The following is a 19,382-nucleotide window of genomic DNA, read 5'->3' on the forward strand; positions in this document are numbered from 1 at the left end:
TGATCGACAGCTAAACCAAAAACAACCCAAACCAGGGCCAAGCGGCCCGCGACTTTCAGACCGCGTCTCGTATGCCAGACTGTCGCGAATGATCCACTTCTGCTGCTGGATGACGCCTCAACTACACACATTTCCCGGCCTACAACCCTAGCGTCGAGCATGCGTATCTTGGATAGGCACGCTTTGCGACAATGCATCTCGTGAAGCCGCTATGGTTAAACCATCCCGGTAAGTCAAACATCTGCTGGACAGCGGCATCGTGAGCTGCAATCCCTCAGCTTGACGCCAGGAACTAAATGCTAACCACCATTCTACATGTGCAGGCGAACTGAAAGACTTTGAAGTCTATAGTTGTCATGTTTCTCCCGATGGAAAGCGACTAGTAACTGCTGCCGGAGGTTTGTCGACCGCGACGGCGAAGCTCCCATTATGTGCGCCTTGCTCTGGACACAGCTAATATGCCCACCATAGATGGATACGTGCGTATATGGTCCACGGAAGCTATAGCGAACTCGAACAACCCCGAATATACGAAACCTAAACAACTTGCGGCCATCAGCCACCACTCCGGCACGATACACGCTGCGCGTTTCTCCGGAAACGGGAAATATCTGGCATCAGGGGCGGATGACAAGATAGTGTGTGTCTATACGCTCGATCCGAATGCGCCGGCTCATGTTTCTGCATTTGGTATGTTGCCGCGGGCATCACTGGAACGCTTTCTTAATGATTCTTTAGGATCAACTGAGCCTCCTCCGGTGGAAAACTGGAGAGTCCTACGGCGCCTCATCGGACACGATAACGATGTACAGGATTTAGGCTGGTCCTACGACTCCTCGATTCTGGTTTCGGTCGGATTGGATGCGAAAATAGTGGTATGGTCGGGGCATACGTTCGAGAAGCTGAAGACCCTATCACATCATCAAAGCCATGTCAAAGGTATCACATTCGATCCCGCAAACAAATATTTTGCAACCGCCAGCGACGACCGCAGCATCAAGATATTCAGATTTACTCCTCCGCCGCCGAATGCGACATCACAAGATCAAGTTAATAACTTTGTGCTCGAGACAACAATTTCGGAACCTTTCGCGGCGTCTCCGCTCACTACATATTTCCGCCGATGTTCGTGGGCACCCGATGGGAGCGCAATCGTCGCACCGAACGCGACAAATGGACCTATCAGCACAGTTGCCGCAATAGCACGAGGAAGCTGGTCTGCGGATACGAATTTGGTCGGTCATGAAGGACCTGTGGAGGTGTGCGCTTATTCTCCAAAGATATTTTTCAGGACGGGAATGCAGAAAGTTACTGGTCCGGAAGGGCGCGAAGTCGAAGTGGAAACGGCGCCGGTTTACTTTTCCGTGGTTGCGTGCGCAGGTCAAGACAAAACCCTTAGTGTCTGGACCTCGACAGATGCGCGTCCATTCGTCATTACACAAGAGGTGGCGGCGAAGTCAATAACAGACCTGGCTTGGGCACCCAGCGGAGAGACGTTGTATATGACTTCTTTAGATGGAAGCATCCTCACGGTTATTTTTGAGCCTGGGGAGCTAGGACAGATCGCACCTACCAATGAGATCGAACAGTCGTTGCAAAGGTACGGGGCCGGACGGAAGATCGGTATCGTGGAAGGTACTGATGCCCTGCGACTTGAGGAAAGCAGCAAAGCTGGTGCGCGGAAGGGAGTTGAGGGCCGAATGGGCGCCCTAATGGGAGATGGCGAGGCGGTGCAGGCTCAACCACCCACGAACGGTACATCGACAAGTGGCGCTGCAACCCCTCAACCTTCCGCCCCTCAAGCTCCCGCAAATCCGGCACCAGCAGAACCTCCGCCCGACCAGAGAGTGGAGAGGCTCAAACAACGGGTTACGGTCAGCAAAGATGGCAAGAAGCGTATAGCTCCACTGCTTGTATCTGCGTCCTCCGGCGTGGGAGAGTCATCATTACCCCAGACCCAGCTGCTCTCTTCAACAGCTGCGGCAACTGGGAGAAATGACAATCCGCACAATATCCTGGATCTTTCGAAACCGTACGACGGATTCCCCAAGGGAGGTTTGGCGACTCTGCTCATAGGCAACAAGAGAAAATTTGCCGAGATTGAGGGCGACCCCGAGCGGCAAGTGGAGAAGCGCCTTGCTAGCAGTGCAAGAGAAGGAGGAGCAGCGATTGTACTCAATGGCGAGAATGGCCTCATCCCGCCAGCTCTGGCCGAACCTAAACCGGCCACGGAGATTCCTGCAGTTTTACGACCTGCCATTGTGAGCCCGGCTCTCAGTGTGAGCCAAGTACGGCTTGCCGTACCGAAGTTAAGAAGTGTTATAGTGCGGACAATGGATGGGAGCGAGCCCCCTCAGGCCCACACAGTGGATTCCAATACTGGAAGCAGAGCTGATAGCGACACTGTGTTATTGGAGGCACGAAATGCAACAGGACCGTCTCGGACAGGTCGGCCACAGGATCATGACCCAGCTCGTTTGAGTTGCACAAAGAAAGGGCAGAGTTTATGGCAAGATTACCTCCCCAGATCAGTGCTGCTGGTCACCGGTAATCCAAACTTCTTTGCGGCAGCCTGCGAAGATGGATCTATATACGCATGGTCCCCAGCTGGCCGTCGCATACTCAACGCTCTTGTCCTGGAAGCACAACCTGTCATTATGGATTGCCGTGGCTGGTGGTTAATGTGTATCTCAGCAGTGGGCATGTGCTATGTGTGGAATCTCCGCGATATGTCGGCACCACACCCACCAGTCTCTCTCGCACCGGTATTGGACATTTGCGCCTATGCACAAGGTCCGCACCTGACCCGCTCGCCGGGAATCATCTTCGCCCGCTTGAACTCAGAGGGACGTATCATAGTGGCTATGTCCAACGGGGAGGGTTATACATATTCACCAATGATGTACACTTGGCAACGCATCTCGGAGGCATGGTGGGCAGTGGGCAGTCAGTACTGGAATACCGCCGACTCCTCCGTGGGGAACATCCAGTCGACCAGCGGTGCAGGCCCTTCGAAAGAAACGAATGACCAAGTATCTCCAGAGAATATATCTGCCGGCATCATACCCCTCCTGGAGCGCAACACAACGAATCAATTCTTGCTCCAAGGGCGTGCTTTCTACCTACAACGCCTGGTGAAAGCACTAATAGCAGCTGAGGGGTACGAGACCTTTGAGTCATGCGTGTCAGTAGCGCACCTCGAGAACCGACTGGCGGCCGCGCGGACGCTGGGTGCTCGAGAAGAATATAAGATCTACCTCTTGATGTATGTCAAGAGGCTTGGTGCTGAGGGGCTCAAAGGGAAGATCGAAGAGCTTCTCCGTAGTCTGAGTAGTGATCTACTCGTGAGCGAGGAGGGAGTGGACCAAACCAAGGAGAATCAGATATGTGGCTGGAGTAAGGAGGAGCTGCTCCGGGAGCTCATCCTTGTACTAGGTATGTCGTTGCCCGAATCCCGTGTGCATCGTATTCTAACTCTATAGGCAAACACCGAGACCTCCAGCGCATAACAGTTCCTTATGCACGCTTACTTGGCGTCCTGGACAACAATGAAAAGGATGCCGACATGCAGGAGTTATAGGGGAGCGTTCATGTATTTTGGAACCTGGGAAGATGGGTTTCGGTAATTGATATCTGGGTATTCGCGTTGGACGCTGAATGGGCGGGGTTCCTGGATGTCTTAGTGTATTCTTGTCGGGCCCCCTGGCGGGCGTTAGTATTCTACCTCACTGTGTCATAGTCCTTGTAGTTGTAGAGGTGTGCTTCTCCGGATGGTGCTCTGGATAGGGAGATGGCGTTTTCCGGAGTACAGCAGGATGGCAGGGCTCCGCTACATGCGCGTGTCGAGCTGAATTCTATTAATTTCAGTCTACAATGTAAATTCTCTGGAGCTGGATAGATGTAGCCCTGAATAGCTGTCAAGGAAAGGGTACGGTCACGTGATGTCGAATTCTTAAGGACTTGTTTTTGGGACAAACTGTCTCTCCTTTGTCTCAGATCCATATTATACCTTGATCAGTAGTTGTTGATACAGTGGCGCCTGGCACTCGCTACTTTCCGCGTTAAAAATTTCTTCAACAGGAAGATTTGCATCTTGAGTGGATACGGTAGTGTTTCACGTCTAAGCGCTCAGCCACAGGTTAATCTGCGTACAAAGCGACGAAGGCCGCTTATTGGACCTCACAATCAAACGTCCTTGTTTGCGATCTACCCGCCTCGACTGCGTACTCTTGAGGATATTTTTGGACGGTTGAGGACGTCATAAGAGGCGGTGCTGCAGAAAATGGTGAATGTGCGCGTTTTGGGATTGGCTTTTTTCTTCTTGTTGGTTTGGACTGTCGTTGTTCTTCTTTTGGGTCTGTCTTAACTCACATTTTGAGAGACAAGGGTTTTGTCTATGGTCGCAGTGACCAGCTTTGAAGGCGGATCGGCGAAGTGAGACTTGGATATTTTTCTCCACGATTCCTACCAATCTGCCTCGAAGCAAGAGTCTCACACATCATAATGGCTGAAGTATTCGGCGGGAAGAATTGCACCATCGTGCCCGACACAGTCCAACCCGACGCAGGCGTCGCAGGTCCAGGAGTAAGTTCTCTAGTTCCCCTTCTCTATATACGAAATCTGGAAGCCTTCCATTCACCAGTCGCATTCGCTAAACCAACAGCGCAGGTCCTCCTCTCCTTCATAATAACCAACTTCCTCTCCCTCGCCCTCAGCGCCACCATCATCCTCCTCAACCTCCGCTCCTCGACCTCGGCCCTCATCCCGCGCAAACTCCTCCTCTCCTTCTCCGACCAGCAAATCCTCACGGGAATCGGCATCCAGTGCGTCGCCCTGGCCAAAATGCACCACATGGTGCCCTACCACTTCTTCATCGTCTGGCTCCTCTCTCTACTATCCACCGCAACGAATCTGGCAACCTTGTTGGCGCTCGTGAATGATTTCCGCAGAGACTGGGTCCTCAGGTGGTTGAGGCAGGTCCTCATGATCGGGAACCTGGGGTTGCAGTGTTTGAGCGGGGTTTTTGTATTACAGAGCGTGATGCGCGATTTGGAGCCTAGGTTGCCGATTGCGTGTGTTTGGGACGTAGGGTCGAGGGGAGGGCCGAGGGGGAATGCGGCGATTAGTATTGCGGGCACGATTGCCGTTATTGTGGGGAATGTGGTTGTGTTTGTGCTGAGTACGTGGTATTTGCATACGAGGAAGAACCCCAGGTGGATGAAGAGTGTGCAGGTTGTGGGGCTGGTGATGTTGGTGGCTATGGGGATTGGGGCGACGGTGAGGGTTGTGAGGGAGAGTTCGGCGTTTGGGAAGCCGCCTGAGGGGGTGAGATTGGTGGGGGATGGGGAGAGGGAGTGGAGTTATGGGCAGTTGTTGCCGTTGCTGTTGTTGGTGTTGCCATTGGTGAGTGCGTTGGAAATTGTGAGGGGTGAAGTGGCTGTGCCGCGGAAGCAGGGGGAGGATGATGAGGAGGTGATGCCGCTTGTGGAGCAGTTGAAGAGGTAGGGTCACCGTGAGATTGGGGTGGAAAGTCAACGAAAGCGTGATGGGGTGGTTCGTAATGAATGTATGGTGTTTTGGGGTCGGTCAACCAAGATCCAATCGTCGGTATTTCCGTCCGTAGCTGCAACGGCCAATGGCTTATTAGCCTACTACGTTGTACAGCCAGTACTCATAATTAGCTTCTGTCTCCTGTAGCTGCTATGACTGCTAATTAGCTGGATCCGTAGTGTTGTAACTGCGGCTTGCAGTAACAGGTGCTACGTAACAGTGCTGCGTTTCTGAAAACTTCTAAGGAGACTTATCTTGTAACGAGGAGGAAGCGAAGGAGAAGGAACCTATACGTGTTCACTCGTCGTTTGTAGGTGCTATAGGAGCTTAGAATCTGCCTCTTGCTAAAACAGAAATAGTCCTATACTGTATCCACAGTATTGCCGCACCTACGCTAAATAACAGTTTCCATTCATAAAGCCAAATGCAGCTTCCGATCTCTCTGATTTCTTAGCTTAAACAACATTACAAGTAGGGTACAGCAGCTTGGGTTTAATGTAGATAAATAGTCTTAGCGTACTTCTACCGACAAACTAACGGTTGGAAGCCCCATATCTACTGCGTTGTGTATGTATTAATAGTGGGTATGATTGCATTCCCACAACCAGAATCCATCGCATTTACCGGTCAATCTTGAAGAAACTTCACCTGGCTGCTGCATCGGACTATTTCTGTTTTCTACACTTCCCGAGCTATTTGTCTCTCTAGCACATGTTCTTTTAAACTGCTTTACACTCTCTCTTCACTATGTCTTGTGCTCTATAGCAATTGCCATGATTTTGTATTTAACAGAGGAAGACACGTCTATGGGAATGTATCCGCTTGTTCTCTTCAAAACATTGAGTTCTCGTTTGGGTGTTTCGCCAGGCCCACATGCTTGTAGAAACGAACTAGCGGTTTGAATAATTCCTTTATTATTGTACAAAGCTATTAAGGTCACCGCTCCCAGAGATACATGTATATAGTAGACGGCAAGCGAAAACTTTTGGTTCCAGGCTTGCGATGCTCACGCCGTGAGTGGCGAGAACCAAAGGAAAAGGGGATATATCGACCAGTAGGGCAGCGTGTGGGCACCTCGCGATTGCCTATAAGACCTCCACGGGTACACAGTGAAAGCGACATCGGACAACGCTGGTGAACAACGCGTCATTTGTTTATATCAACAAACATATTTTTCACCTCGTTTGCCGCGACGCGCCGCGGCAAACGCTCCTTTCTTCTTTTTTGTATATCATACAGTCAAACTCAAATCCCTTCAGTCCACCCGTCCGCGCCTACATCCTCATTGTGAGCCGCCTGCACGCAACAAAAATGCCTGAATCAGCAGATGATCGCCACTTTTGGCTCAATTTATCCCTCGCAAGAGAACTGGGACTGAGTACTGATGGAGATTGGGCCGCCATCGGTCAAATCATATTCCCTGCAGCCACGGATGGAAACGGTTCACCGAAAGCCATCGAGGCGACTGTTTTGCACCCGACACAAACGAAACGTAATCGTTGGGACCTGGAACCAGACGACGCTCCCAGTGCGAGTGGTCGAACCAACGTGAGGCCGCCCATATTCAACGACGCCAGTCCAAGCGATGAGGTTTGGGGAAGAAGAATTCCAGGTATAGAGCCTGAGATTCGAAAGATTGACCCGAACCGTGGCCTCAAGAAATTGAAAAGGAAACTCTTCAGGGAAATGCATATCCAGGATGAACTCACCCGGGTCAGGATGAGATGTCTGGATGATGCAACGACCAAAACAGTAGTGATGAGCTCATATGCACGAGTGGTTCCCAAGCCCTCCAGTTTTGTGGGTCAAGTTAAAGTACATTTGAAGAGCACACAATCGAGCGACACGATCCCGAGCGATTGGTCTTATGGACGGATGGAGGTACCGTACCCGCAGCCGCCTCTGCCGTGATCTATCGATATGCTATGTGGAGCAAAGGCGTCTGGGGTCCTTGGAAGCTGTTCGGATTTAAGCTATTTGATGGAAGACAAGACGCAAGGACTGCCGAGTTCCTAGCCGTCCTCAAAGCCTTTGAGATTGCCTGTCAAGAAGTTACCAGACACCCAGGACGGTTCAAAAGTGTTACTATATACTCAGACTCTACTGATGTTCTACGCCAGATTGATCAGAACAAGCGGGACATAAGGCTTGGTTCACTTGTCTATCTGATAACAAAGAAGGCGAAGACATTATGTGTACAGGGTGTGGAAACGAGGCTATATTGGGTCCCAGGACATTCAAGGGTATGATTCTAGGTACATTTGGAAAGTCGCATGTTAATCATTGCAGGTCCCAGGTAACGAGCTAGCGGACAGACTCTGCGAGCATACTGCGAAATCAGCTAAGAACATCATCGACGTCTTGGATGACAACAGCGCCGAGGTGGGTACCATTGGGGATAACCATTCCAACCCTGTTTGCTAACCTTGGTTCTCTTATGCGAAGGAAGGTGAGGAGGAGTCTGATCCTTTCATACAGAATAGAATGGAAATGGTTGACTGATAAGCATGTATTGTGCGCTTGTGGATGGATTACATGCGAAGGCAATGTCAGTTGGGCCTAGGGGTTGTTCAGTGATTGACCACCGGTCGAGTAGGGAATAAGTGTTTTCCTAGTGCTTTTTCCCACTATAATTCATATGCATACTTCTGAAGCTTCTCGGAATATTGGCAGCTGAGCATACTTATTTCAGAAATACGATCCCCTGCCTGAATGGATGTCGGATCTGCAATAATGACTCGGCACAGCCAGCATGGATTGAATTGGGATCTTGCTAATAATTCCTAGGCTAGAAGATTACTGTGTACGGAGTAGGCTGCACGGCTTATTTACTTTAGCACATGCACTCTGCAGGCGATTAATACAGTGTGCTATGAGTGTAAGGCCGCTCGCTGTAAAGTGTAGAACAACAGCGATACGTTACAAGTAGACGCGGGAAATGAACGCATAGAAGCAAAACTCTTCTCAGCGTCCCACAGGAAATAATGTTGTTTATCGACAATGACTCATGTCCATGGAAGTGGAGAGGAAAAGGAGCATAGCTTTTATGTAGCACTGCATATAATAATAACACTGGAGTCTCGGCACCGGCTTGTGGACGCTGAAAGTGGCAATGGGCTATGGTTGGGGACGTCTCGGCCGGCCTCTGTATTTCCTCAGGCCACACGGGAAGCTTTATTGACAGTGTTGTTTTGTGGCGTCATGATTCTACTGAATGGGGAGACTGTTACTGTTGCATCGTATTTCCTTGGATCCAAGCTGGGGTACGAACTAAAACAGGAAACAGCGTAAGCTTCGACTACAATTGATGGCAGATTTTGAATTTCAGGAAAGTGTCGCCCAAGTCATATGTCACGGCCCGCTTTAACCATGCCAACGTAGTGATTTTTTCTGATGTGCTACTAACCAGATGCGCAGCGTTTGGACTTTCCTATATTGTTCAGACCGCTGTTGTATTCCTTGGTTTCAATAATGCGCTATACGGATACGAGCTGCATGAGGCCCCCTTGACTGGCCCTGACAGGAAATAGGTGAGCCCACCAGCACGTTAATCGGTACATTTATAGAAACAATACTTCCACACGTCATTGCCAGTAGAGAGTATATAAACCGTGGAAGTAGTACCAGTGAGCATTATTATAGTAATTGAGAACCACGGAATCCATACAGTTTCCTCCACACCAACCACAAAATGCTCTCCCTTAATTTCCTCAGCGTCGCGCTCCTCGCACTCATTCCGTCCACCTTTGCTGCACCTCATCCCCCTACTGCTGCCCCCTTCCAGGTCACAAATCTCAACACGTTCGAACCCACAGGTCGTCCGGGCTCGGTAAATCTCTACCGCGTCGGCTTCAACGTCACGGACCCTGCAGACTCATCGACTGCATTCTGCGAGACGCAGTGGGATTACGCGGATGCGACTACCGGATGGCCTTCTACCTATGTAAGTTCGAGCTCTAAGACTTCGCAATTTTGATAAGAACGGTGACTGATTGCATGCGTAGTTGGCGAACTGCACGAACCCATCATACGCTTTCAAATTTGTTGATTACCACAGCTATTATGACTTCACGCTCGATGTCAGACATAAGAGGTATGTACTCTTCCCATCGTCTCTGTGCTTTATCCTCTACCTTTTTGGAGCTCTATGAGTTTAGTCGACTAACAACCTTCCCACTCTACAGCAAGACACACGGACGGCCGACCACGCGTTTCGCAAAGGGGCAAGTGAACCTCGACATCCTTCAGTGCAGCCATGCGGCATCCGGGTTCTCTGTGTGTAATCAGAAGGAAGGAGTACAATTCCCATTGCAGGTGTACAAGACACTGGACTGAGGAGGATAAGGAGTACTTCCTATTGTCGAGATTGTATAATGGTGCAGCACGGCTTCTCAGATACAAGATTGTTCTCTTCACGGAAGACTTCTCTATACCGTTATAACTCTAATATGTCGCTGGGAAGACGCCAATTCTACCTCCATCTGTTATCTGCATTGTACCATTGATATATGCTCCCCCTTTGCCAACCAGGAACAATGCCAAACTAGATATATCATTGAGGTTGCCCATGCGACCCTGCGGTACCTGATCGGTGCCATATCTTCCCTCAATCCCAGCCGTCATCTCGCTTGGGTACGGCCCAGGACATATCACATTGCTGCGCACGCCCCACTCCGCCAGAATCGAGCTCAATATCTTGCCCAGCTGCGCGGCCGCTGCCTTCGTCGCATTGTACGCCAGACCTGCTATGCTATACCGCATAAACGAGGCGACAGATGCGACGGTGATGATGTGCGCCAGTCTATCGTCATCTTCATCGTACCCAAGCCTCTTCAGCGCGGATTTGTCTTGCTCCCTTGGTGTTCCCTTGCCAGTCACCCTCGGATCGCCGGGCCCGCCTCTGACTCTGCCAGCTTGCCAACCACGCCGCACATCGGCAGCCTCGAGAAGGGGAAGAAATGCCGCGCTGACACCGACAACGGATTGTGTGTTGATAGCAAAGGTCTGTGCCCAGCCATACCAGCCTTTCAGCATGCTGTCTCTCAACTGCTCGATGCTTTCCGTTTTGTACATGTCGGGTCCGTTCAAGGGACCAATGACACCCGCATTGTTTATCAAGACGTCGACATATCCTGTCTCAGATTTTATCCGCTCCACGGCTGCGGAGACGGACTCCTGGTTTGCGACATCGCATGTTATAGCGCCGAGAACTGGAATAGAGGATTTGGGTGCCGAGGGTGAGGCTTCGAGCTTCTTGATGGCATCCTCGAGGACGTTTTGCCGACGACCGAGGAGATAGATTTTTGAAGCGCCGTTCTGAAAGAGGGCGGACGCGATGGCGAGACCGAGACCTGTGTGGATTGAAACATGTCAACCATGGTGGTGAGATCTAGTGGTGGGAAAGTTGGCGTGCGGTACATGGTGGGGTACCAGTTAGAGAAAGGGTTCAGTTACCACTGCCGCCGCCTGTAATGACGACTAAAAGACCTTTGGCGGAGAAAAGATCGGATGGATTTATAGGTGCAGTGACGTCCATTTTCGTAGTACTTGGGGAGGTGGAGATGTGGGTTGAGAGCGTGGGTTTGTTTGTAACAGTGGTAGACATGACGTTGTCGGTACACCGTTGTACCGAGGGACGGCTTCCGCAGCGGTTCCTGGAGTTATGCCGTTATAGGCAAGTCCGTTTATATATAATAGCGAGCAACAAGGGTTCACATCGGATGTTGATAAACTCAGGGGTAGAGGACTAGCAAGATGAAGCAAATGATCCCGGCTTAAGAAAGATCCTTCGGTAGAATCGCGCGAACTGACATGAGAACTTATTAGGCCAGCTTGTTCGTCACTTCGACAAATGCCTCCCACTGCCTGTACGCCTCTCCGCTCGTTAGAGCCCACTTTGCTCTCCGTACGCCCTCTTTCCATCTGCCACCACCGGGACCTACCTCTTTGATGGCTTGGCCGTCATCGCTGTGGCCCATGTTGCTCTCGTCTGCATCACAGATACCCGAGACCACCAGAAGTGCTGCAGTATTGATCAAAACGAAGTGCAGAATGGGGTCATCAGGTGGAACATCCCCTCTCAATATCCTTATGAGAATCTCCGCATTCTTCTCGGGGCTTTGTCCGGGAGATACCTCGCTCAGCGGGTGAGTGGGCAGGCCAAAGTCGGCCGGTGATACTGTGAAGTATTTGATATCGACTTCCTTGGTGGTGGGGTTCTCTACCAGTCGCCAGCAGTGCGTTGGGCCTGCACACGAAAGCTCATCCAGCTCTTCATCACCACAGATAATCATGCCCTTCTTGCAACCAGACTGGCGCAGGGATTCTGCAAAGTCAGGTCCAATCTCTTTACGTGCAACTCCGAGCACTCGCGCTTCTATGAGCTCGTGGAGAGGGTTTGCCAGGGGTCCGAGCAGATTGAAAATGGTTCTCCAGCCAAGTTGCCTTCGGATACTTGCGGCATGACGAGCTCCCGGATGGAAGATTGGAGCGAAGAGGAAGGCATAATTGGTCGCGGAGTAGACCTCTTTGATAGTGGCGGGAGTGACGGCTGAGATGACTGGCGACTTCGGCACAACACAGGAAAGGAGGTCCGCGGATCCGGATCGGGATGTTGAAGCTTTGTTGCCGTGTTTGGCGATGAGCAGGAGAGATGAGGCCAGGATACTTGACGTGGTGGATATGTTGAACGTATTGTGAGAGTCACCCCCTGTACCAACGATATCACACTGAGACTGTCAGCTCCAATTTCTTGGTTTTGGCCGTATCCGACATACCAGCCCTCCATGGTAATTGCCTTCCTTCCTTCCTCTCTGCTCAATAACCTTGGACAAACCCTCAATGTCGACCTCCGTTGCGAAGTCTCGCATGGCCTGGGCGCACCTGGCCAGAATATCGGCTTGTCTGTCCAGGTCCGTAAAATGGAGACATGTTAACAGCGCTCCCGTCTGGACGTCTGATAGGCTATTGGTGAAGATGAGTCCCAGTGCAGCCGCTATCTCAGCCGCTGTGGGTTTGGTGGAGGGGGATTCATGCCAGAGCCTCTTAAGAAGTGGCGTGATGGAAATCTTCTCTTCAGGTGCAGTTTCCGTGGGTGCCATGGCAGGCAGAGTGTGTGGTATTTCTGATAGTATAATTCAGAATTCAGCTCCGATATAAGGAGGTTTTCCTATTGACAACGCCAAGACCTTTCGTTGTCTCTGAATATCGGTACGTGGAACCCGTGTGAATGATAATCCCTAGTCTTGAATCAATGGGATCAACTGGTTTTCCTCAAGGTAATTCTGGTAATTCGCCGTGCCCGGAAGACCCAATTCTTAACTGTCAACAGGTGGCATACAGTCTCAACCCGAAGTTGAGTCACTCCAACTTATTGTAGTCCGATCTTGCACTACGCCGATAACGGCAAGGCGCTCGGACCTTCGGAACATCTGTTCTTCCATAATCGCCACGAAATTTGCGACTACGCGGACGCGACTGTGAGAGGTCATGACTAGTCAGAGAATATTCTCTGACGGGCCTTGCTGCTATAGAACGACGTGTATCCTCGAAAGCAAATGGGACAGAAGCGGAGCCATGCCGAGACAAAAGATGGCTTTGCGAAGCCGTCGCGAAACAAGGATCGGATGAACGAAAAGAAGGGGAAACCGGACTCAAAGAAGCATGGCAATAATGGGAGCACTGGCTCTGGCTTGGTACGGCGTCCCGATTTCACACGAAGTATAACTTGGTTGCTGACCGGATCATAGTTGTTCAAGCCTCAGCCAGAATGGCACGCAGTCGAGCTCCCGGAGCTACCGATAATCGAGAATCCGACGATACCGGAACGACATGTAATCGACGCCCTGCACGAATACGCGGATAAGCTCCTGGAGGCGGAGGCGACCCAGTATAGCGAGTCGCATATGGCCAGAGATTCATCCCACAGGTTCATGTCCACGATCATGTCTTCCGGGACCATGGAGGATAAAGTCTCGGCTTTGACGTTGCTTGTTCAGGAATCGCCGCTGCATACTATGAAAGCATTTGAACAGCTGCTTGGTCTATCGAGAAAGAAGGGTAGAAGCTCCGCTCTGATGGCTCTTGCAGCTTTGAAGGATCTACTGGGTTCCGGGGTTGTGTTACCTCCGGACCGGAAGCTGAAGGTTTTCGCAAGACAGCCTGCTTTGATATCCGCACTGCAAGGAAAGTCTGCACATTGGAAACATGGCGACAAGTTACCTGGCGACATCCAAAAGGTTCATCTGATCGCGTGGGCGTATGAGGACTGGCTGAAGAGACAATATTTTGAGATGCTCAAGATCATCGAAGTATGGTGCGCTGATGAGGTGGAATTCTCTCGGAACCGGGCCTTGACCATGGTCTGGGAGTTGTTGAAAGAGAAGCCTGAACAGGAGGAAAATCTGTTACGGCTGCTTGTCAACAAACTTGGAGACCGGGAGAAGAAAGTTGCATCCAAATCGTCCTATCTCCTGCTTCAACTCCAGACGACGCATCCGCTGATGAAAGGGGTCATCATCAACGCGATTGAAACCGATCTCCTTTTTCGGCCGAATCAGAACGCCCACGCCAAATACTATGCTGTCATCACCCTCAATCAGACGGTTCTGAGTATGAAAGAGCACGAAGTTGCGAACAAACTGCTGGAAATTTACTTCGCTTTGTTCGTGGCGCTGTTGAAGAAAGAAAAGGAAAGGGAAAAGCAGGAAAAGAAGCTCAATAAGGACGGCCTCCCACAGGGTGGTGGAGGGAGACCTGGGAAGATGGCGAAAAGAAAAGCCCAGAAGCTAGCGACGCAAGCATACAAATCGGAGGAAGAGATGAGGGAGAAGTTGATCTCTGCAGTCTTGACCGGTGTCAATCGTGCTTTTCCCTTCGCAAAGACCGATGACGCAAAGTACGTACACGACCCATTTTGTGCTGTCCATGTACTAATTCTGTTTTCAGGTTTGAGGAGCAGCTCAACACCATCTTCGAAGTGACGCATTCGTCAAATTTCAATACCAGCATTCAAGCCATGATCCTCATTCAGCAAATCTCCGCTACCAAACACATCTCTGCCGACCGTTTCTACCGCACACTTTACGAATCCCTTCTTGACCCACGCCTTATTACGACCTCCAAACATATCCTCTATCTCAACCTCCTGTATCGGGCACTGAAGGCGGACCCCAGCATTCGACGTGTCCAAGCCTTTGTCAAACGCCTGCTACAGATCATTCATTTGCATGAGCCGCCCTTCATCTGTGGTGTGCTCTACCTCATCAAAGAACTGATAAACACATTCCCCAGCATCAAATCAATGCTGTCCACACCGGAGGACAACGACTCGGAAAGTGGAGACGAGCATTACGAGGATGTACCTGAGGACGGTGCGCCCGTCAATGCCCCAGAAACGGCCAAGCGGCCGCGCTACGATCCCCGAAAACGGGACCCTGATCACGCGCACGCTGATCTGTCGTGTCTTTGGGAGTTACTTCCTCTTCAAGCGCACTATCACCCTTCAGTGCATGTGCTTGCATCCAAACTGCTGAATCAGCAACCCATCACCGAGAAGCCGGATCCTACTATCTATACCCTCATGAACTTCTTGGACAAGTTCGCGTTCAGAAATGCAAAGTCCAAGGCACAAGCCACACATGGCCAGTCCATCATGCAGCCCATGTCGGGTACGTCGAAGGCTACCGACTACCTTATCACGGTGCGCGACGGAGATAGACTTCACAATCCTGTCAATTCCGAGGAGTTCTGGAAGAAGAAGGTCGAGGAGGTGCGCGAGGATGAAGTCTTCTTCCATACGTACTTTGAGAAGTCCGGCAAGGCGAAGCAGACCAAGATCAAGGAAAAGAAGAGGAAGAGAACAGAGGATGAAGACGAGGAAGAAAGCGGTGAAGATGAGATTTGGCAGGCTTTGGTCAATAGCAGGCCGGAGATCGAAGGCGAGGATGCTGACGAAGGATTCAGCGACCTCGATATGGACGACATGAGTGATGACATGGAGGAAGATGGTGGAATGGACGGCGGCGTTGAGCTTAACCTGGGCAGCGACGATGAAGAGGAAGGCGCACCTGCTGCGAAACAGGGAGAAGATGATGAGGATCTCGGCGACGACGGCTTTGACCTTGATGAAGAGGACGCTTTCGTCGACAGTGACGAAGATGTACCGATTGACATGGACATGAACGACGACACGGAAGTGGAAGAGTCGTTGCCATCCAAGTCCAAACAGGAGAAAGACAAGAAGGGACGGAAGAAGAGGAAGCTCAAGCATCTCCCAACCTTCGCGTCTGTGGAAGAGTATGCGAAGCTGATCGGGGATGATAGCGAGTAGAGCAGTCCGATCCTGTTTCTTCAGGGTATGGGTGGGCGTTTTACCAGCATAAATAGACGGTTACCTGGCTTCATGGGTGTGGGTTTGCCTGTAGCTATCCCTTAATTCTTGTAATGCTTCCTACAATGCCAACAATAACCACCCTCCCACCCGTCCTTTGTTTTCTCCGGTTGCCGTCTGGTTCATGTTAGATTACAGAGTAACTGGCGTAGAGCCTTCCAAAAGTAAAGATGCTGCAAAATACTTGGGGGGGGTATGACAAGGCGGCACCGCAGGCCACACAGACTGGATAGCCGTGCCAGCCCCTTCCCAGATTTATATGAATGGAATTCTGGCTCCGTCACTTGCACTTGAAGAGCAAAATCTAACTCGTCAAAATCTAACCACCTTCATTCCCAGCCAGCGGACCGAAACATTATAACTGCTGAATCTGACGAGATCCGTGCCCAGGATAACAGAAATCAGAACACCGGAAAAAGGATTCAATACGGTTAGCAATTCTCAATAGTAACTGCACAGCACGTAAAGAACTGTACAAACTACATTCTTTCTTCAAGCTTAATATCAAGGCAAGTTGAAAAACACCGTTTGATGTTATGGGAGTTGAAAAGCATATCAATACGCGGCCATATGGTAGCTCCAAATCAGTATAGTGCGTTTTGGCTATCTAGCCAATTCCATCCATCATCCCAGTGAATTTCCTCTTTCTGCATCGATTTGGATAGCTGGTGGGATCCCACTCCTTAACTCGCACCAAGACTGATTCTGATCGCGGTGTTTGGCAATAGACGAAAAACGGCTTCCTCTTATATTTCTTAAGGTAACTCTCCATAAACTCATATTCTTCAAGCTCTATAAGCAGCGGCAATTGTTGATGAGGCAGCTCAAGATATATATACCGCGTCAATTTGTCAATTTGCCATGACCGAAATGAAGGTCAGTCCTGGTTTTGTCTTCCCGTAGTGTTTCTTGTGGTATATAAGGGCGTCTAGATAAGCATGAATCATTGGACTTAGGATGGGATACTTGTTCGTTGCGCTTTTCCCTCGTGGCAACGTTTTGGGGAAGAGAATGACACGGTTGCCCTGGTTCGGCACTTTCGTACCTGGATGCAGACGAGGGCCATACCAGCACCCATCCTCGCGGTGAATAGCCGGATGCCAATTTTCTTCAACCAGTATGCTTGGCCAGGGATATACATCCGGAACTTCAACAGGGGGACACTCATCCATACTGAGGCGGTAGGTGGTTTCCGACCAAAGGAGTAGATGGCGATATTCACCCTGGGCATTTTCATCTTCAACATCTCGTCTTCGCAACACGAGAGCGGCATCGCATTTTGTGGGAGGCAACGGTCCTCCGTGTGGAAATCGCACTGGACTGTGGATTTCCTAGAGTCCCGTTTTGACGAGGTCTGAAGCGATTGCCAGCAGTTCGTTGTCTCGGACAAGCATGTCGCATTCGTCCGATGGCAAGCATCTGGTGCCCATCCATCGTGATGCGGAGGGGCCTATTAAAATAAACGGATGCTTGTGTGATGCCAGGACCTTAAGAATATGGTCTATACTGCCACTGTTGCATTCAGGACTCGCGGCTCTCAGTGCCAGAACGTGGGAATAGTCTGGTTTTCGGAATTATCCAGCTCATCCGAGTCCGCCATAAAGATCCAGGGCAATAAGATCGAATGTCAAGTGGGCAGACCAATATGGCAAGGTATGCTTTCAGCGGTTTAAGTATTTCGACCCTTATCTGCGAACTACCCAATCGGTTGGTATTGGCCGCAACACTCATGTGTCTTAGCGCCTGACTCGATTTAACAGCACTACGGGTCCGACGATGACGGATTATCGAAGGCCAATATCCCGTAACTGCGAGTAATAAACTAGTCACATGCAGCATTGTTCGCCAGGGGGTGAGGGCGGTGTAATTGAGTAACACGACGACATGTATAACAAGTACGAGAACGCCTTATCTGTGCACTACAGACACTGTAGAACGGCCCTATGGATTGGAAATTTTCCATCCTGCATCACAGTACCTATGTATCTAATCGTGGAAGCGACCAGGAGACCTGCCACGCCAATACCCATTCGGATCGAAATTCAGAATCTCGGCGGCCTCCGGATCCATGCCGGCCAATTGCGAGTTTGAGATGGGAATTGCAACGATAGATCCTGGCTGCCCCGTTGTGCCTTGAAAGCCTTTGACGTAGCAGTGTTGTCGCTGGTAAACACGCTCGGTGCGTCCATGTCCGCTCACCAGCCCACCACCGTGAGTTCCTAGCACAAGGTATTTTAGGTTGGGCTTTGTCTTGTGGCAACATTCGAAGAGCGCCGTGGCGAACTTGAGGTTATGCAAAGTTATGTAGCTGGCGTGCTGGGGCCCTTCGTAACGCACGGTGGTATACGAAAGATGGAGGATGCGTAAATCTGATGGAAGAGATTGGGATAGCTGGTGCTATGGGTCTTGTATTAGCGTGATAACGCCAATGACGGATTAGAAGCTTACGAGAAAAGAGGGGTCAGGCTCATCTAGGTTTTGCCTGGCGATGTTATATCCGAACTGAGTCAACCGCGGGAATCTTGCAAGTATCTCCATCACCATCTCATGGCCCAACACGTCGTTATCATCAACGCCATGGCGACCACCTCCTTGATGATACGATAGAGAGCATAGAGAGTCTCTGAGTTGAGGCAACTCAAGTAGGAACTTCGCCTCCGCACCCCGGACATCGCCATTCACAGACAAATGCAAGCTTTGCAGATTACCACACAGTTGGAGCAAGGAGTGCATTGGGCCTGAAGAACGTTCATCTCCTCTATCCGGCAAAACGGTGAGATGTCTCAACCTCAAACCAACCTCCGCAAAAGTGGTACTGAGCTGAGTGCAGAATTCGGGGAGTCCAATACATTTGGACAGAGTAAGTGAGGTGATGGAACCAAAATCTAATATCGAGATGAGCGAGGAAGTCGTGTTTTCTTCTGAAAGATTTGCCCCGTGCAAACTTAGTGTCGTGATCTGCTTTAAGTGATTTTTCGCCTTCGGAACGTTCGGGCTCGTCCATCGGGTCTCGGATTTCGTGGTGGCCAGACATAATCTTTCGAGCCTGGTAGGTTTGGCGGCCAGCAAAGTCGAGAGTATGGTTCCGGGCTGATCGGAGTTGAAATCCAGGGTTTTTAGCATGGGAGAGTTGTTTACAATACGTTCGAGGGTGTCGGGTGTCCCCGTGAGGTAGACATTCTGCAACTTATGCTGACGCTTTAAAGAAGGTCGAAGAAAGTATTATCCAAATTTTGACGTGCATAGTACCTGGAGAACACTCAGTTTTCAGGCATGCTCGTGACCGGCTGCTGATTTACAAAGTACGTAGCTTACCTGAACGTTACCAGTTGATCACGAGGTACTCTATGAAGAATTTGCCGTCGCGCATAGGCTAGTTGGAAGGCTACTTGCCATTCTCGTCCAACCAGACACGTGCAGTCGGTGGGCCAGATAGCGCGCG

General features: G+C 50.6%; 9 protein-coding genes across 9 annotated transcripts; 5 read left to right on the forward strand and 4 right to left on the reverse strand.

Moving 5' to 3' along the window:
• The first annotated feature begins 74 nt into the window (after window positions 1–74).
• EI97DRAFT_418868 (Hira-domain-containing protein) lies at window positions 75–3,891 on the forward strand. Its single transcript, XM_033796968.1, has 5 exons — window positions 75–228; window positions 324–398; window positions 472–690; window positions 739–3,435; window positions 3,483–3,891. The coding sequence occupies exons 1-5, from the start codon at window positions 192–194 to the stop codon at window positions 3,578–3,580; spliced, it is 3,126 nt and encodes a 1,041-aa protein (XP_033653636.1). The 5' UTR covers window positions 75–191; the 3' UTR covers window positions 3,581–3,891.
• A 218-nt stretch (window positions 3,892–4,109) lies between these two features.
• EI97DRAFT_418870 (uncharacterized protein) lies at window positions 4,110–5,505 on the forward strand (the record flags this gene model as incomplete). The annotated part of the gene is made up of 2 exons (XM_033796969.1): window positions 4,110–4,584; window positions 4,669–5,505. Exons 1-2 carry the CDS (start codon window positions 4,504–4,506, stop codon window positions 5,503–5,505), a joined length of 918 nt encoding a protein of 305 aa, XP_033653637.1. The 5' UTR covers window positions 4,110–4,503.
• A 1,356-nt stretch (window positions 5,506–6,861) lies between these two features.
• Window positions 6,862–7,461, forward strand: EI97DRAFT_458599 (uncharacterized protein; the record flags this gene model as incomplete). Its single annotated transcript, XM_033800920.1, has 1 exon — window positions 6,862–7,461. The coding sequence occupies one exon, from the start codon at window positions 6,862–6,864 to the stop codon at window positions 7,459–7,461; it is 600 nt and encodes a 199-aa protein (XP_033653638.1).
• A 1,735-nt stretch (window positions 7,462–9,196) lies between these two features.
• On the forward strand, window positions 9,197–10,028 carry EI97DRAFT_433514 (uncharacterized protein). Its single transcript, XM_033798407.1, has 3 exons — window positions 9,197–9,493; window positions 9,555–9,643; window positions 9,735–10,028. Exons 1-3 carry the CDS (start codon window positions 9,242–9,244, stop codon window positions 9,883–9,885), a joined length of 492 nt encoding a protein of 163 aa, XP_033653639.1. The 5' UTR covers window positions 9,197–9,241; the 3' UTR covers window positions 9,886–10,028.
• Window positions 9,909–11,172, reverse strand: EI97DRAFT_433515 (NAD(P)-binding protein). Its single transcript, XM_033798408.1, has 2 exons — window positions 11,005–11,172; window positions 9,909–10,901 (listed from the first exon to the last, which is right to left on the reverse strand). The coding sequence occupies exons 1-2, from the start codon at window positions 11,153–11,155 to the stop codon at window positions 9,994–9,996; spliced, it is 1,059 nt and encodes a 352-aa protein (XP_033653640.1). The 5' UTR covers window positions 11,156–11,172; the 3' UTR covers window positions 9,909–9,993.
• On the reverse strand, window positions 11,026–12,894 carry EI97DRAFT_433516 (uncharacterized protein). Its single transcript, XM_033798409.1, has 2 exons — window positions 12,327–12,894; window positions 11,026–12,278 (listed from the first exon to the last, which is right to left on the reverse strand). The coding sequence occupies exons 1-2, from the start codon at window positions 12,648–12,650 to the stop codon at window positions 11,373–11,375; spliced, it is 1,230 nt and encodes a 409-aa protein (XP_033653641.1). The 5' UTR covers window positions 12,651–12,894; the 3' UTR covers window positions 11,026–11,372.
• A 129-nt stretch (window positions 12,895–13,023) lies between these two features.
• On the forward strand, window positions 13,024–16,183 carry EI97DRAFT_418881 (CBF-domain-containing protein). The gene is made up of 3 exons (XM_033796970.1): window positions 13,024–13,244; window positions 13,299–14,446; window positions 14,497–16,183. The coding sequence occupies exons 1-3, from the start codon at window positions 13,107–13,109 to the stop codon at window positions 15,878–15,880; spliced, it is 2,670 nt and encodes an 889-aa protein (XP_033653642.1). The 5' UTR covers window positions 13,024–13,106; the 3' UTR covers window positions 15,881–16,183.
• A 397-nt stretch (window positions 16,184–16,580) lies between these two features.
• On the reverse strand, window positions 16,581–17,577 carry EI97DRAFT_473985 (uncharacterized protein). The gene has a single exon (XM_033801888.1). It carries the CDS (start codon window positions 17,110–17,112, stop codon window positions 16,792–16,794), a length of 321 nt encoding a protein of 106 aa, XP_033653643.1. The 5' UTR covers window positions 17,113–17,577; the 3' UTR covers window positions 16,581–16,791.
• A 349-nt stretch (window positions 17,578–17,926) lies between these two features.
• On the reverse strand, window positions 17,927–19,063 carry EI97DRAFT_458604 (uncharacterized protein; the record flags this gene model as incomplete). The annotated part of the gene is made up of 2 exons (XM_033800921.1): window positions 17,927–18,337; window positions 18,389–19,063. 2 exons carry the CDS (start codon window positions 19,061–19,063, stop codon window positions 17,927–17,929), a joined length of 1,086 nt encoding a protein of 361 aa, XP_033653644.1.
• Window positions 19,064–19,382: the final 319 nt, after the last annotated feature.

Source organism: Westerdykella ornata (assembly GCF_010094085.1).
Source record: "Westerdykella ornata strain CBS 379.55 unplaced genomic scaffold EI97scaffold_11, whole genome shotgun sequence".
Lineage (NCBI taxonomy): Eukaryota > Fungi > Ascomycota > Dothideomycetes > Pleosporales > Sporormiaceae > Westerdykella > Westerdykella ornata.

What these genes read in the sequence shown, in the direction of transcription:
- EI97DRAFT_418868 (XM_033796968.1), top strand. Translation starts at nt 192, where the DNA reads ATGCATCTCGTGAAGCCGCTATGGTTAAACCATCCCG. An exon ending in GCTATGGTTAAACCATCCCG is followed by an intron (nt 229 to 323) that starts GTAAGTCAAACA and finishes CTACATGTGCAG; the next exon opens with GCGAACTGAAAGACTTTGAA. An exon ending in GGAGCTCATCCTTGTACTAG is followed by an intron (nt 3,436 to 3,482) that starts GTATGTCGTTGC and finishes CTAACTCTATAG; the next exon opens with GCAAACACCGAGACCTCCAG.
- EI97DRAFT_433515 (XM_033798408.1), bottom strand. Translation starts at nt 11,155, where the DNA reads ATGTCTACCACTGTTACAAACAAACCCACGCTCTCAACCCACATCTCC. An exon ending in CATTACAGGCGGCGGCAGTG is followed by an intron (nt 10,902 to 11,004) that starts GTAACTGAACCC and finishes CAATCCACACAG; the next exon opens with GTCTCGGTCTCGCCATCGCG.
- EI97DRAFT_433516 (XM_033798409.1), bottom strand. Translation starts at nt 12,650, where the DNA reads ATGGCACCCACGGAAACTGCACCTGAAGAGAAGATTTCCATCACGCCA. An exon ending in GCAATTACCATGGAGGGCTG is followed by an intron (nt 12,279 to 12,326) that starts GTATGTCGGATA and finishes TGACAGTCTCAG; the next exon opens with TGTGATATCGTTGGTACAGG.
- EI97DRAFT_433514 (XM_033798407.1), top strand. Translation starts at nt 9,242, where the DNA reads ATGCTCTCCCTTAATTTCCTCAGCGTCGCGCTCCTCGCACTCATTCCG. An exon ending in CCGGATGGCCTTCTACCTAT is followed by an intron (nt 9,494 to 9,554) that starts GTAAGTTCGAGC and finishes TTGCATGCGTAG; the next exon opens with TTGGCGAACTGCACGAACCC. An exon ending in CTCGATGTCAGACATAAGAG is followed by an intron (nt 9,644 to 9,734) that starts GTATGTACTCTT and finishes CCCACTCTACAG; the next exon opens with CAAGACACACGGACGGCCGA.
- EI97DRAFT_473985 (XM_033801888.1), bottom strand. Translation starts at nt 17,112, where the DNA reads ATGGATGAGTGTCCCCCTGTTGAAGTTCCGGATGTATATCCCTGGCCA.
- EI97DRAFT_418881 (XM_033796970.1), top strand. Translation starts at nt 13,107, where the DNA reads ATGGGACAGAAGCGGAGCCATGCCGAGACAAAAGATGGCTTTGCGAAG. An exon ending in GGAGCACTGGCTCTGGCTTG is followed by an intron (nt 13,245 to 13,298) that starts GTACGGCGTCCC and finishes ACCGGATCATAG; the next exon opens with TTGTTCAAGCCTCAGCCAGA. An exon ending in GCAAAGACCGATGACGCAAA is followed by an intron (nt 14,447 to 14,496) that starts GTACGTACACGA and finishes TTCTGTTTTCAG; the next exon opens with GTTTGAGGAGCAGCTCAACA.